Here is a 17366-nt window from a genome sequence, read left to right on the forward strand (position 1 = left end):
ACATGGGGTGGAATCATCCCAGATTTGCACTAAGCGCTGTAGCGGGTGGGTAAAACAATGCTTTACCCACTGGCTGCGATGGCAGGCTTTCACGCCGTATAGTCCCAAACCTGCCACGTTATTTTTGCATTCCTGAGAAACATGCCGTTTTCATGGTGGGCGAGCTCTCATTTACCTGCCCACCATCACCTCGTCGCTTCGTCACACCGGGCACCATATTTAAAGTCCAACCATGCACACACATCTCAGTGCTTCCAAACCCCGACTGCTGGAGGGAAGATGTCCACTAAAGGCAGAAAGACTGCAGGCCCCCAGGTTCAGCGACGTGTCACTGGAACGCCTTTTGGATGCCATGGAGTCTTGCTGGGATGTCCTCTACCCCCGCTCTGGCTGCAGGATGGGCAGCGGCTTGACCAACCAGGCTTGGGAGGCGGTGGCAGCAGTGGTTAGTGCCAGCGCCCTTCAAAAGAGGACAGCGACACAGTGCCACAAGAGGATGAATGATCTCTTCCGTTCCGCCAGGGTAAGTCACTCTTCTCATCACTCTCAACTCACACACTCACAAACCCATCACACATCCACAGGGCCCTCACTCACTATCAGTTCAAGGGACATCATCATTCCCCCTCTCACAATCACCGCCATTGTCCTCATCCCGTCCAAGGGACCAATCACCACTCACATGCCAGGCATACTATCAACTGGCCTAGCAGGTGTCCTGCTTACACTTTCTCCATCTCTATTCATGCAGGACAAGCTGACACACAACAAGAAGGAAAGGTCGCAGACTGGTGGAGGAATGCCTGAAATCAAGGCCCCCGTGGACTTTGAAAACAGAGCCATCCAGCTGGCCGGCAAGCATCTGGACCGTTCCTGGGCTGACGGTGAGGTCAGCGGCGTTCTACCAAGTGAGGGTCCAGCAGTGCAACATCCATCAGACAATCATGCCATGACTGATGTATCCTGTTTCACAAGCCACTAATTATCTCTCCTTGCTTCCACAGGCACATCTGGGACACAGCCGACAGAGTCCATGACCCAAGGCCTCCATCAAACCCTGAAGAAAGCTCTGAAGAGGAATCTGGAGGCACCGTCCTTGAAGGTCCCGACACAGCGCTTACCCACACCCTCCACCAGCGCAGAGACACACACCTTGCTTTAGAGTAGCCTCGGGATCACAATCTGCTGAGCACATCGCACTGTCTGATCCACAGCAGGCGGTGGCAGGGACTTCCCTGGTGTCCAGCACTCGGAGGACTGTTGGAGGCCAGAAACTTGCTGAAATTGAGTCAGATGATGAGCCTCTGGACTCGGCCATGTCACAGTTGCTGGAGCTGCAAAGGCAAGCTCGGGAACATCAGGAAGGGATGTGCGCTGCACTCCTCAGATTGCAAGGCACGATGGAGGAGTCCATCCACCTTCACTCTGAGGTGATAGCGCCAGCATGCTACTGCACCAAGGTCAACACTGGCAGGATGGCATCCGCCATGAAGACCATGGTCCAGGACATTGGTCCTGCAATGCTGCGTGGGCTTAACTCCATCGCTGATGCCATAGTTGGCCTCCAACAGTCTTTTTTTATTCAATCATGGGATGTGGGTCTCACTGGCTGGGATAGCATTTATTTCCCATCCCTAATTGCCCTTGAGAAGGTGGTGGTGAGCTGCCTTCTTGAACCGCTGCAGTCCATGTGATATAGGTACACCCAAGGTGCTGTTAGGAAGGGATTCCAGGATTTTGACCCATTGACAGTGAAGGAACGGCGATATATTTCCAAGTCAGGATGGTGAAACACTTGGAGGGGAACTTCCAGGTGATGGTGTTCCCATCTATCTGTTGCCCTTGTCCTTCTAGATGGCAGTGGTCGTGGGTTTGGAAGGTGCTGTCGAAGGAGCCTTGGTGAATTCCTGCAGTGCATCTTATAGATGGTACACACTGCTGTTACTGCGCGTTGGTGGTGTTGGGAGTGAGTGTTTGTGGATGTGGTGCCAATCAAGTGGGCTGCTTTGTCCTGGACGGTTTCAAGATTCTTGAGTGTTGTGGGAGCTGCACTCATCCAGGCCACTGGGGAGTATTCCATCACACTCCTGACTTGTGCCTTGTAGATGGTGAACAGGCTTTGCAGAGTCAGGAGGTGAGTTACTCGCAGCAGGATTCCTAGCCTCTGACCTGCTCTTGTAGCTACAGTATTTAAATGGCTAGTCCAGTTCAGTTTCTGGTCAATGGTAACCCCCAGGATGTTGATCGTGGAGAATTCAGTGATGGTACTGCCATTGAATATCAGGGGGCGATGGATGGATTCTCTCTTGTTGGAGATCATCATTGCCTGACACTTGTGTGGCATGAATGTTACTTGTCACTTGTCAGCCCAAGTCCAGGTTTTGCTGCATTTGGACATCGACTGCTTCAGTACCTGAGGAGTCGCGAATGGTGCTGAATATTGTGCAATCATCAGCGAACATCCTCACTTCTGACTTTATGATAGAGAAGGTAATTGATGAAGCATCTGAAGATAGTTGGGCCGAGGGCACTACCCTGAGGAACTCCTGCAGTGATGTCCTAGAGCTGAGATGACTGACCTCCAACAACCACAACCATCTTCCTTTGTGCTAGGTATCACACCAACCATTGAAGAGTTTTCCCCCTCATTCCCATTGACTCCAGATTTGCTAGGGCTCCTTGATGCCACACTCGGTCAAATGCTGCCTTGATGTCAAGGGCAGTCACTCTCACCTCACCTCGGGAGTTCAGCTCTTTTGTTCATGTTTGAACGAAGGCTGTAATGAGGTGTATGCAAGAGGGGTGTTGGGCAGCTCGATCTCACTCCAGCTATCCTATCCCCTCAAAGAGTCAGCCAGGGACCCTTGGCACACATAGGGAGGAGGATCAGCAGGTACACACCCCGGGGCCATCCACCCAGGTGACGCTGAGAATGTCTGGCCCAAATAAATCCCCTCTTCCTGTGACCTCCGCAGCTCCAGCCCCACAGGCTGATGAGGGTGCCACTGCCATACAGCAGGACCCCGAGAGCAAGCCGGGGCCCACCAAGTCTCGGCCCTCCAGAGGACACCCATCAACGTCATCACAGACAGGGCATTGCAGTCAGCAGGCTGCCTCCACCTCCACTATGGATGTCCAGGGAGCTCCAAGACGTAGCGGCAGGGTTAGGAAAGTTAAGAATTAGTTGCACAGCCTGGGCATGGGCGTTAATCACTTACATACTGTTCACTATTGTCAATAAACCCCCAAGAATGTCTCCCTGCATATGGCTCCTTGTTCTGATGAGCAGTGTTCTTGTTACTCAGATGTGAAACCTTTCTGCACAAGATAAAAGGCAGGTGACTCAGTCCTGGGCCTCTCCTCCAGGCCCTGTTCAGCTTTCAGACCAAAGTGATGGTCTAGCCTCACATCCCCTGGAGCACTTGGTGGCTCTTTGCCTCTGCGTTGCTTGAGTGGGCAGATAAGCTAGAAACCTGACTCCAATCCCATCAACGTGGCTGCACCTGAACTGTCGCAGCTGCAGAGGAACGATCACTTGATACAGGTTTCCCTATTGCGTGGTTGCTTCCCTCGCCCACCATACCCCCCAACCCCGAATGCTTGTGTGCTATATTCAACAGCAGGGCTGCCCTTGCGGTCCCCCCCCCAACCCCCACAAGCCACTTAAACTACAAGGCAGCCCTTGCCCCCCACAACAAGTCACCTCAATGGCAGGGCTGCCGTTGACCACTTGACCACTCCCCCGCCAACTTGGGTTGAACTCTAGCTTGAAGTCCAAAGGTGACAGGATGGGGAGGGGGGATATTCCGGCGGGCTGGCCTAATAATGATAGGCAAATGTATTGCAGTCATGTTCCCATTGTCCAATAGCAGGAAATGCGGCGCACTGTTGTTGGGTTGAGTGGATGATCTCGAACTGGTTTCACGCCGTCGTGAAACCGATCGCGCCATATTGTCTGCTCACGCCACCGAACACACCCAATGCCAGCAGGCACAGAAAATCCCAGCCTAGGTGATCCGCTTCCTCTAACCTATGCTCTAAAGCAATGTTGCCCAATACATTTGCTACTTGCCACATGTGGTGAATCAACCACAGCCACGTGGCAAATTGATGCTGTTCATTTTTAGAGCCGCACAATAGTGAGTTGTGTTAAAGCTATAGTTGTACTTGAGGGTATGAGTAAGGGTGTCACTTGCTAGACCATTATTCTGTCCCTAATCTGTCCATAATTGAGCAAGGAGGAATCAGCCATATTGCTGTTAGATAGGAGTCACATATTGTTCGGACCGCGATTATGTTTATGAGTATAGTTCAGTTGTTAGGTTTCTAGTGACCTGGAAACTGAAGGACCACTTGCTCAATGAAACAAGAAAATAGTTTGCCATTTGTTACCTTCTCTGTTCCTGGTCATTCTGGGTGCCTTTAATTGACATTACAATTAGATCTGCAGGGTCGCTCTGTGAAGTACTGTGAAAACAGAGTTGGCCTTCAGAAGGACAGCGGTCTGATTGCTTTCCATTTTCTTGCGAAATCTAATGACACAGGAACTACTAATTGGACGACTTGGTCTTGTTTAGCTTGTAGTTGGCGGATTTCACAAAACTATTGAGATGAGTGAACAATGGACAGCACTGCATGGCTGCAATGAGGGTTGAAATGTGCACTTTTAGCAAACCAGGGCTTGCAGCAATAACGAAATCTATTCAGAAGAAGTCACACGGACTCGAAATGTTAACACTGATTCTTTCTCCACAGATGCTGCCAGACCTGCTGAGATTTTCCAACATTTTCTGTTTTTATTTCAGATTTCCAGTGTTAGGGGCGACTTAAATATATATATTAAAAATGAGAACACAGTAAGAGTTTGCTGAACCTACTTAAAATCTCCAGGCAGCCATTAATGCTAAACATATTAACAGTTAAGGATAATAAGATGGACATTGCATACAAAGAGGCTTTGAGTTTTTGTGTGATTTACACAGAAGTCAAGAAATGAGCTAATGTCCAGTAACAGGGAGGACAGCCTCTGTCAGGCTGAACAATTCAATTGGTGCAATGATGCGGTAAAGCCTTGAGAGCTAGACTGGAGATAAAACATGGCATAAAGTTAGATTAAGTATGCTCAACCCTCAGACAAGGGGAGGACAAATTGTTTAGCTTAGATATGGATTAGTTTAGGAAAGATGAACAATGGACAAAGAAGGGGCTTTGATGAAACACGAACAGTCTTGAGTTGTAAGAGCCAAGGTCTTTGCGTATGTGTTTTAATTCTGATTGGATAATATTATGTATACATCCTTTAGAATAATTGGTAAGAAAAATCGCATGTTTATGTACTCAGTAGGATGGAGTTAGTATGGAGCTAGTGTGTCGGTTACTGATTGGATGTATTCAAATGTACTCAAATGTATTGTGATAAGAAAAAGTACAAAAGTAATGAAATGTCATCAATCAGGGAGCTGGATCTTCATTCTTAGGAATGGTTGCAGCTCCCTTGCATATGCTTGAATAAAACCAGTTAAAGGAAGCCTGAGTGTCTGTGGTCGTTGCGGGATCGGTGAATGTAACTTCTCCTCTTCATCCAGCATCCGCAGTATTTTGTTTTTATTCAAATGTGTTCAACCTTCATCTTAATGGATCTGTTGAAGTGAGAAATTGAAAGGAATATTGGTGTAAAAAGAGAGATTACAGGAGATTGTCCATGAACCAAAGATCTATTAAATGTTTGGACGCTGTGTTTGGAATGCCAGGCAACAGAGCATAAGCAAGGCAAAAGTTAGAGGCAGAAGCCAATACTTAAAGGACAGGATTTTTCCATCCGCGTGCAGGGGCGGGTCCAATACACCAACGCGTAAAATGACACGCGATGACGTCATTGTGCTGAGTAGCGATGTTTTGGTCGGCGGGCACACAGCCAACTCCGGCTGATATGTAAACGGCCTATTAAGGCCATTAAGGATTTAATTAAGGTTATTATAGGTGCTGTCCGTCTAACCTTAAGGTTGGCGGGCAGGCGTAAAGGCCAAGCGGCCTTCGCGTTTTTTAGTAAATCTCATCCAACCAGGTTGAGGTTTCCTAAAACTTTTATTAAATAAATAAAAACATTTTTATGAATATAAAAACATGTCTCAAATCATGTAGTCACATGAGTGGGGACATATTTAAATCAATTTTTAAACCTTTAATATCGATTTAATCTCCCTAAGGCAGCTCCATGCCTCAGGGAGATTGAAGCACTCTTTCGCGCGCATGCATGAAAGAGCACTGGCCCCGACTCTCCCTCCTCCCCCCGCACACACAGGTAGTGCTAAGTGCTACCCGTCGCGTCATATGCTGGGTGGGCCTTAATTGGCCCGCCCGCGTAAAATGGCGGCGCAGAGCCAATGGCAAGTGGCGATCGGCTCCACGCCCACTGAGCCCACCCACCAAATGAAAATTTCCGCCCAGAGGTTTGTTAAATAAAAGCAAAATACTGCAAATGCTGGAGATCTGAAATAAAAACAGAAAGTACTGGAAAATGCAGCAAGTCTGGCAGCATCTGTGGAGAGAGAAACAGAGTTAATGTTTTGAGTCCAATATGACTCTTCTTCAGAACTGAACTTAGAGCTTTGTTGATTCTTTTCCCTCCCCAAGTCTCCTTATATATCAATGTTGATAAAATAGAGGCAGTTTACTCTTGAAGAAATACGTTTATTTGAAATATACTGAAGCACACTGTCATAAATAGAACACTTCTGTTAACAGATTGTCATCACCCTTTGAGAGTGTATAGAGCAGACCTGCTTTGTAGAATAGTTGGAATGCAAAATCCTTTGAAGCTGATCTCTGGCAGTGAAGCTTAAAACCTCAAACCTAACTTCAAAGGATTGTACGTTTGTTTAATTAATAGTGCCTATATTTTGTATCAAGTAGTGAATATGATGATTAGATTGCCCCAGGTTTGGTGAGCATCAAAACTCTATTGGACAACAGTGTGCTAATGTAGGTGTGGTGCTAGTCTCTGAACTGCTGCTTGCTGGATTCAAATTACACTGCATCCATAGAAAGTCTGCCCTCCACCTCTACACTGGTACTGAGGCCTGGACTTTTCCACTGCCTGAAGAGAGGGACAAGGTTTTGCTTTAAGTGTGAAGAGAGATCAGAGAGACAAGAATGGCTGCTGAAGAAGCTGCAATCTGTCATACAGAGTATATGTGAAGAGGGAAAGAGGCAACCTCTAGCTTCTCCAGTCACTCTTTTCTGCCTCATACTGTGTGAAATCTGCTCTTGCAACAAAGAGGGAAATATACTGCAACAGCCTTTCAGAATATGCCTGTCAAGATCAAATGAACCAATTGTTGTGTGCCAGATGTGAGTTTGGGGAAGTGAGGGTTACTGTTTGTGGAATCTTTCTGTGTGCAACTTGGCTTGTTTGTTTACTTTATAACAATTACTACACTTCAAAAGTATCTCGCTGGGTTTGAATACTTTAGAACATTCTGAGGATGTGAAAGGCTCTATTTAAATGCCAGGTAGTTCTTTCTTTCACTCTTCCATTCTTCCAGAAGTGGGTTCAAATAAACATTTTCTTATGAAAACTGTGGCACTTTTAAACATGGAAGACAACCTCTTAGAATCTGACTTTCAAGCTATGGTGCACTTGATCACAATTAGAATTAACATTAATTCCAACGTAAATGAGTGTCAGAATTATACTTAGGGCACAATTCACTAAGCGAGCAACTATTAATCATGGATTTCATCTTTCCTGGGGTTGATTTCATTCTGATATTATAGGTGATCTCCAGCCTGCAGTAACAGTCATGACATCAAGCAGGATAAGCAGCCAATCACATATCACAGTCAATCACATGTCACAGACAGCAAACCAGCAAGTAAAATGACAGAAACAAATATTAAGGATGTTGGAAATCTGAAATAAAAATAGAAAACACTGGAAGTGCTCAGCAGCTTAGGCAGCATCTGTGGGGAGAGAAACAGAAAACTTGAGAACTTTTGAAGAAAGGAAGTAAAATGCATGAATTATCATTTACTTTCTGAACTTTTTGCAGAGCAAAATAAAAATTAGGACATTCACCAGGGATCAAGGTGGAATGTGAAGTATCATAAACACACTGTTAAAATATTTTAATTTAAAGATGAATGGAAATTATTTTTATCAAGTAAAAAGCTGACATTCCACAAATATAGGTTGTTAGTTGAAGGGTCAGTCACGAGGGGACATAAGTTCAAGTTGAGGGGCAGGAGGTTATGGGGGGATGTGAGGAAAAACTTTTTTACCCAGAGGGTGGTGACGGTCCAGGATGCGCTGCCTGGGAGGGTGGTGGAGACGGGTTGCCTCACATCCTTTAAAAAGTACCTGAATGAGCACTTGGCATGTCATAACACTCAAGGCTATGGGCCAAGTGCTGGTAAATGGGATTAGGTAGGTAGGTCAGATGTTTCTCACGTGTCGGTGCAGACTCGATGGGCCGAAGGGCCTCTTCTGCACTGTGTAATTCTGTGATTCTGTGAAATATAAAATTGGATTTTTAGGGCTAGGGTCAAAGAAGTTGTTCAGCAGTAATTATGACTTTATATGTTGTTTTAAAAAAAAGTTACACCTCATTCAACAAAGCATAACTTTTTCAAGGATTTTTACAGCAAGACTAATTGCGTAGAAATGGAAATTCACATCAAATCAAATGATTTCTAAGATTTCTACCTGCGAGGATTTCAACATTGCACCCTGTGGAGGAACTGAGAATCATTGTCAGCAAGCTCTGGATTTCCATGTTTAATTGCGCATGTGTGGGTGGTAGAGGTTTCTGTCAGTTTCACAGTTATAATGATGGATGATAACACTAATGGTTTTACCAACATTGCAATTGCAAAATATGGGCCTATGTTAATCTGAGACCCCACATTACACAGGGCAATAATGTGAGGAAAATAAATTGTGCATAAAGCACTTAGTAATAATGTGAAAAACAACTTATATTTTATGAAGGCCTTTGACATGGTAAAATGTGCCAAGATGCTTCACAGCAGCATTATCAATCAAAATTTGAAACCAGACCACATAAGGAGATATTAGGGCAGATGACCAAAAAGTTTGTTCAAAGAGGTAGACTTTAAGGAGCATTTTAAAGGAAGAAAGCAAGGCAGAGAGGTTTATAGAGCGAATTCCAGAGCTTAGGTACATAGCTGCTAAATACACGACTGTCAGCCGTGGAGTGATTAAAGTTAGGGGTGTGCACTAGGCCAGAGTTGGAAGAGTTCAGATATCTTGGAGAGTTGCAGGGCTGGAGGAGGTGCAGAGATAGGAGGAGTGAGACCAAGGGGGTTGGTGGGGATGTTGAAAACAAGGATGATCATTTTAAAATCTAGGCATTGCTCAACCGAGGGCCGGCGTAGGCGCATGAGAAAAGGGTGGTGGGTAAACTCAAGTTGAACCCTTTCCAATAATATCAGCATTTTTTTTCTGAGCCATTTGCTGATCCATGGTATTGGAATGCATCATTTCAAGCTAACATTTAAGAGTCCAACTAACTGAGTAATGCTATTTGCAGCCGTCACTTTAACCACAATGTGGCTGTGATTCTCTCCAGATGGTAAAGCTAATGTCTGCCAGACCACATATTGTACTATTGTAGTAGCTGTTGAATAGGGATGTGTTTGTGTTGTTAACTTTGAGAATTAATTAGGTTTTGAGACACTTTATCTGAAACTTTCATAAAAATGATATATTGTATGATTTCTAATATTACCAGACATCGGCAGTTCTAAAAGTTATGCTCAGAGTTATTTAATTTACTCTGAATCTTCTAGTTAATATTAAAAAACACATATTCCTATAGCAGAACAAAGCTTGTAGGCTGTGTAAGATATCAAAGAAATTTATTACTGGTGGACTGTAATGAAATTTTGACTTATATATTATGTGGACTCAGCAAAAAATGTATCAACTGTAGAGTTGTGTCATGGCAAGAAGGTCTGGTGGTAACTGTGCATGTACCTATATGTGTGAAGGAGCCAGGGTTAATAGTTATTAAGAATAAGAATACAGTTTTAAAGAGTGACAATATAAAAATATAATCACTTAAACAAATGGTATCAAAAGAGGAAAGTAGCACAGAGGCGCTGCTATAAGAATAGGCCTACCCTTTGTTTGCAAGGAGTCAAATAGTTAAAAAAGAGTTATGATTTATCCCAACCTACTTTTGTTTCTTCTGCTTATTTTGGTTAAGCTTTAAAATATGTGTGTTTAAATGGTGAATGCTGATAATATTTTTAAGAATTATGTGAAATACTTCACTGAGCGAAGCTACGGACAGGATCTGAGCTAACGCAGAGACAGAGGCCTTGAAATCCTGCAGGTGTTCTCCTGATTTTTATTTTGCTACAGTTAGAGCAGGAGATTGAGGAAAGCCCTGTGGAATTTCCTGACCAGTGAGATTACTGAAGCATGTTGAATCAACAATCTTATCTCCTGCTATTAATTCAACTCCATCATGCTGTCAAGTTCAGTTACTCCTCCAAACCAGATACCCAATGATATCAATGGCCGCTTGGTAGTACAGAACTTGAATATTGCTGAAAAGAGAGACATATTGCTGAAGTTTTTCATCTTGGACTCATCAGGACAAATGAAAGAATGCCAAATTACAAACGATCACAATAATTTACAGGCAGGAGAAAAGGGGTGCTGATTGGTTGGCATTGCCATGAAAAAAGCAACGGGGAACTATAGGCTCCCCATGCTTACAGGTAATTGAAAAAAAGGCACAAGACTTGAACATACTGCTTTTGTTTGTGGAGATCAGGTCCCTGCATATGAACGTATGTCACTTCAAGAAAGCATAAATGAGCCACGTTACGAGCATGACTGATAATCTTAATTTGGTTGTTAGTGTAGTTATTAGTACACTCAGGATTGTTCAGCAGCTGCTGCCCAATCATGGAATACATCTAACAGTAGAAATTTTGTTTCGGGTTTTGCAAGTGTGGGTTGATTATGGTCTGTGCTCTACCTATTACAGACAGTTGGACGAACCTGTTGCTTGATTCAGTCAGCCACTCATTGGGATGTATGGCCTATGTACCTGGCAACACACTGGTACAGAAATTCATATATGACGTTGCTCAGTTGTGTGGTAGGCAGAACAACTTTCTGGACTGATGATAGCAGCCTGTTAATGGAGATGGGTTGTGAGGCTTAGGAATTTTTTTTTGTTTTTGTTTACCTTGGTTGTATTTGGTAGTTTGGGAGGCATTCATGCTGGAAGCAGTATGTGTCTGCAGCAGTTTTGGAGCAGGTAGAGAGAGAATCTACCAGCAGCCAGAGCAAGGAGCAGAGGGCAGTCAGGAACCAGTGGTGTTTCTGATCTGGAGTCACTGCGCAAAGATGGGAGTCGTGGGCCCATGCTCAGGCTGGAGAAATCCAAATTTGTGTTGAAGTAGGGCTGAATGATTCCCCTAGCCAGATGCTGGTGGGAGAATCCCCAAGGAACTCCTAACATCAGAAGATAACTGGGAAAAGGAGAAAAACCACAGTAAATCCTTGGAAGCTGAGGCATATTGGCTTGTTTCACCAATTGACACTCGAGAAACGGTAATGTAAAAAGGGATTCTCGGTTAAAATTCAAAGTGAAATGGGAAGTGTTCTGTTTGGAATTTTGGGTTTAAAGTGCTTACAGGAAACAGCATTAATTTAATGATGCTTGTTTTTCCTCTTGTTTCTGGCAGTCAAAGTCTTTTCCTTTAAAATGTGAAATCTTGTTGCATGGTCTTTTCAGTTAATAACTGGGCATCGTAACAATAGGATGCAAAGTACTGATGATCAGAGGGACCTTGGTGTGCCTATCCACAGATCCCTGAAGGTAGCAGGGCAGGTAGATAAGGTTAAGAAGGCATATGGGATACTTACCTTTATTAGCTGAAGCATAGAATACAAGAGCAGGGAGGTTATGCTGGAACTGTATAAAACGTTGGTTAGGCCACAACTGGAGTACTGTGTGCAGTTCTGGTCACCACATTATAGGAAGGATGTGATTGTACAGGAGTGGGTGTGCAGGGGACATTTACCAGGATGCCGCATGGGCTGGAGGGTCTGAACTATGAGGAAAGATTGGATAGGCTGGGGTTGTTTTCCTTGGAACAGTGAAGGTTGAGAAGGAACCTGATAGAGGTGTATAAGATTATGAGGGGCATAGATGGGGTGGATAGAAAGGCACTTTTTCCATTAGTAGAGGGGTCAATAACCAGGGGGCATAGATTTAAGGTAAGAGGTAGAAGGCTAAGAGGTGGGTTTAGGAGAAATCTTTTCACTCAGAGGGTGGTGGGAGTCTGGAACTGCCTGAAAGGGTGGTTGAGTCAGAAACTATTGTAGCATTTAAGCAGTATTTGGATATTCACTTGCGTTGCCATAGCCTCCAGGGTTATGAGCCAAGCGTTGGAAAATGGGATTAGTGTAGTCAGATCTTTGTTGATTGCGTAGACACGATGGGCCGAATGGCCTCCTATTGTGCTGTAAACATCTATGAGTCTATGAATAGGGAATGCTAAGTCTGCTGATAGAAGTGGCCATTCCACAGCGTGAGAAAATAGCTAGTTTAAAAACTTAAAACATGGCAGTCTTGGTCTTGTGAAATGTTTTGAAGTTTAATACTATGGCTTCCCATAGCAATTCAAGTGCCTGCCTCTTGATCGCATCTACTTTGGCAGAGTCAGCAGTGAGCTATCTAAGACTGGGAGTAGATCACTAATTACTATGCCAGCAAGGGTACCTGTGCTACTGTGAAAGGGTCAGGAAATATGTCGCTATCAAGATACTAACACTGCAGCCAACATCACTGCCAAGAAAATGTTTTAACACTCTCTCTAGGATGTTCTTCTTCAGCCAAGCCCTGGAAAAATCTTTTGTCCTGTGCTGGGACCCAATATGATTCCCTGCTGGCACTTTGAACTTCTGTCTGCCTTAAACATTGTACGCACAGCTGATGCCAGGAACATTTTGGACAAATGTTTGTGAATTGCCTGTCTATTTTAGATGGGACTGATCCCTACCTAATTTCCAGAGAACAACTGAGATGTCCATTTTGCCTTACAGAGCAACCAGTTTAAAATGCCTTGAATTCTGGATGTAGACCTAAACCCAGATTTATCATTGAAAATAAGCAGCTCCATTTCTGCTGACGCACAAATGTAAGCTTATCTAGAAAAACATCAGTTCTATCATTACTATAATAGAACCATACTGGACTGTTTAAAGAAATCAGAGAGTGATACTTACATTTTAATAGGGGTAGATGATCCATAGGGTGGTGTAGTGTTAGCATCCCTACCTCTGGGCCAGAAGCTCTGTGTTCAAGTCCCACTACAGGACTTGATGGCTACAGAAGGTGCATTCATAACGTGGCCAAACAGGTTGACTGTCAGCCTGTAAATTCTTCCAATCCGTCTGACGGCAGGTGGTAAGAACGGGAGAGTTTCCTGGTCAGCCACACTGCAGAAGGCATTGGCTAACCACTGCAGTACTTTGCCAGGCATAATCATGGACCAATCCATTGGAAGTCCATGGTTCCCAATCCCCTCTTAGGGCATGGTACCTGAAGAGGAGTAGGAGATGATCCAGAACCAGATTCTCAATGGTTCTGGCGAAGGGTCATCAAGCTGAAGGATTAACTCTGTTGCTCTCTTCACAGATGCTGCCAGATCTGTGGAGTTTTTCCAGTATTTTCTATGTTTATTTCAGATTTCCAGCGTCAACAGTACTTTGCTTTTATAGCAACTTCAATGTTGAGAATGTGAACTGTGAGACCATACAGTAAATGAAAAATAACTTTATTTATACATTTAAAAATGGAAATTTAGTGCAGGATGAGGCATTTATTTTATTGCATGTTTCACCACAATAACTTTAACTTACTGTAAAATAATCAGTATTTGAAGGCCTCCTGTATAGATTTCAGAAGTCAATTGGATGTAAAGCAGACATGCTCAGTTGTTACGAGACACAGAGAGTTTTGCAGGCTGGGCCCAGTAGGTTGGCTCTTGAGTCCTGTATTGTTTTGCCAATATTTGTGAACTGTAGCCTTTCTACTGGTCTGAAGCCTGCCTCTGCCCAGTTAACTGATTATTTTTCAGTGAAAGATCTTGTTTCAAACCTAAAGGTTTAGCAGAAATAAGGAAAATACAAATCTGATTCAGTAGGTAACTGGAGGTGGATGTACAGGGAGGTACTTTGAATAGAAAGACTGGTAAAAGCACAATAGTCATGATGCTATGGTTAACATGGTGTGGGGCAAGCTTGATGGACCAGCAGGTCTTTTCCTGCCCATCAATTTTATAAGTTCGGTTACAAGGATAATTGTGGCATTAGAAAATTAATTGTTTCTCGGAATAATCATGATGGGTTAGTGTTGCTAGGGACATGGAGACAGCAGGAACTCATTTAATACATCAATGTAACGGGCGAGGTTTCCTGCTGGCATCATGGACTTATAATCCTCACCCTCTGTGACATTGAATCTGGAACCAGTAGTTCCAGCCTTAGTGAAAGTTTGTGAAGAACTGATCTCATCCCACAAATACAGGTTTTTTGCAACAGTCTTAGCCAGGACTTGAGCCTGGATCTGCGGATGGAACTCACTTGTACCACTCAACAGGCTGGTATGCTTTGTTCATCCCAGTGCACTGGCTGCCTGGTGAAACTTAGACTGGAACTCAGGGAATTCTCTTCCTTGGGCACAACCACCCACATAAAGAGTCACATTTGGGACAGGTAGACATTCTACTCCAAACAGCCCTCTCAGAAACTTGCTCATGAGGCCTGGACCTGACATATTCCCAGATCTTTTGCTGGTCTCCTGTTGGACTTACATGACGAGTGTACAAAAAAGACTAGTGGATTTCTGTGACTGAGATATTTTATTGAGTTATCTTTATTTTTTTTCCGGGGGTACATCAAGGCCTGGGCAGCCTCCACCCAATGGCTTCCAGTAGCAGCAGTCTGGCAGATGCCTAAGATGAACATATAGAGGTACTGGGCACCCACTAGCCTCAAGCAATTATGGTGCTCTCCTGTTATACCAAATACTCTGACAAGGATAATGCTGGGGCCATTAATAGACACTGTTCTGGGCAAGCCTCCAAGATCTCAGACTACTGATTTTCAAGACTTGTAATTGTTGTGCTGAAGGATCATGTTCCATAATCTGAATGGTCTTTTACTTCCACAATTTTGCTCTTTTACTCTTAAATGAAAAGAGCAATAATTAGTTGTATGTTTTTCCTCCAATCAGAATTATCATTGCATCACTGTTGGAACCAACATATGCCCGATCAGTTTTCCCATGCTTTGATGAACCTGCTATGAAGGCAACTTTCGACATCAGGCTTGTGCACCGCTCCCAGTTTGTGGCACTTTCTAACATGCCAGCAATTGGTGAGTAAGAAGACAAAAGTGGTAACTCTAAAGCAATCTGGTTTCTCTAAATAAACCATGCCATTGGCAACTAGTAAGAGCAGCATTGTTCTACACATATTCTGCATTTGTGTTAGTCGATCTGTAATGCACTGCAAGATTATTTAGCAATTACCATGTGAAGAGAAATTCTGCCTCATTAACATCTAATTTTGGTTAAAAAGAGAAAGTACTCATGCAATCATGAAAATACTGTTATGATGTTCTGCTGTGAATGGAAAATCGTGGCTGTCAGACTGATTTACTGACCTGCACTTCTGCCTGTGAAGCCTCACGTGCAAAGTCTGCCCCCTGCATGTCACATTAATGAAATATTTGTTACTAAGGGTAGTACTCCAATCAACTGTGGCATTGGACAGATGCGGAACAGCTGCAGATGAGATTGGATAATTGAATGAGATGGCCGTAGATATATTCTCCATCTGATTCTTCTGCTCAGCATTTCCTGGCCAACTTTGATTTGTGTGTTACAATATCACCACACACTTTATGTTGTCTCTTCATAAAACTGAATGGCAAAAGCATTTGAGTAAATATCCAGCACAATTTCCCAGTTTTTGCCTCAGGTTTGCAATTTTAATCTTCATCTCGAATGAATGTAAGGAAAGCATCTAAGGGAAGCACCCCTTTATCCCTCTCCTCCTATCCCTTTATTACCCCCAGCATCCCCTCCTCACTAGCAGCTTAAACTCAAAGTTGGTTCCTGAGCTTAGTGAGTTGATCTATAGTGATATGTGTACACTTTCAAAATTAAACTGCTGGTATGCACTTCAGTGCAGGGAAATAAGTGATCAAAATGGAATGGGTAGGGGACCCAAGACAGGCCAAGGATGGGTGGCCAATCATTGAAAGTGCTTCGGGGCGGAGGGGTGGGTGGGGCAGGGGGGTGCAGGGAGCGGGGGTGGGGGGGTGTCAGGTGGGAGTGTGGGGGGAGGGTGGGGGAGAGATGTTCATGACCATGATCATTAGATGGACAGACAGAATGAAACTGAGTATATATTCCCAATATGTAGAGTGTTGGAGTTTCCAAAACTTGGGATCTTTTCCTCATGCAGTAAGAGCAATGAACTAGTTGATGGAGGTATACTTTTTGCTGGCAACAGCAGATATGAGCAGAAATGCTTCATTTTGGAGCTTGCAGTCTGGTAATCATCTTTGAGGAGTGATTGCTGGACCTGCCAGAGAATTTTTGTAGTTTATTTTTGATTTTCAGGAGAGAACTGATCTTGCCTCCGACAGCCCGAGGACCTATGAAAATACTGCAAGACTTTTCCATCCCCACAAGGTAGGTCAGAGTGTTCTGACCAGGTGAGAAGGGGTGAACTGGCTCCCCTCTAACAACCTCCTTAGTTGGTCACAACAATGGTTTAAGTTTCTTTTTCATGAGGATATGCCTTTTCCAAACCCAAATGTATTTTACTATTTAAACTCTGAGCAATAAGAAGCCAATCAAACAAGGTTTTCTTGAGTCAAGGAAAGAGCAAATTTATTAACCACTAAATCTGAGAAAAATAATAACTTTGCATCCACTGGGATGCAAAGTAAGTCACGACCAGAATCGTCCCCCCGATGCCCGATTTACCATTATGCCAGGAGGAAAATATGCCGGTCCAGGACATGTCTGGACAAGCGTGGTGTGCAGAAGTTGGGACTTATCTTTAGGGCCTTGCTCAGATCGTGGACATCCAAGAAAAAGAAGATGCTGGAGGCCAACAGCTACCGGACCCTGGAAGAACACATGCATTGTATGGTGGATAGATCCTCATGCACATGGCTCTGCTGCGAAGCAGCTCTTGGAAGGTGGGAGGTGCAATTTCACAGCAATTTCAACTTTGCTGAGGCTTTGAAAACTTCATGGATTTCGCTGATGCTTCGGAGCTGCTTCGGAACTTCAGGGTCT

The 17366-nt window shown here is 44.0% G+C and overlaps 1 protein-coding gene across 1 annotated transcript in view; it reads left to right on the plus strand.

The window, feature by feature from the left end:
• LOC144695613 (aminopeptidase Q-like) overlaps positions 1-17366 on the plus strand; it is a 217140-nt gene that overhangs the window by 19678 nt on the left and 180096 nt on the right. The window contains exon 2 of the mRNA XM_078566512.1: positions 15285-15427. Within this exon, the coding sequence (XP_078422638.1) occupies positions 15285-15427 (143 nt within the window). The remainder of the gene's footprint in view (positions 1-15284; positions 15428-17366) is intronic.

Source organism: Cetorhinus maximus, chromosome 2 (genome assembly GCF_964194155.1).
Source record: "Cetorhinus maximus chromosome 2, sCetMax3.hap1.1, whole genome shotgun sequence".
Classification (NCBI taxonomy): domain Eukaryota; kingdom Metazoa; phylum Chordata; class Chondrichthyes; order Lamniformes; family Cetorhinidae; genus Cetorhinus; species Cetorhinus maximus.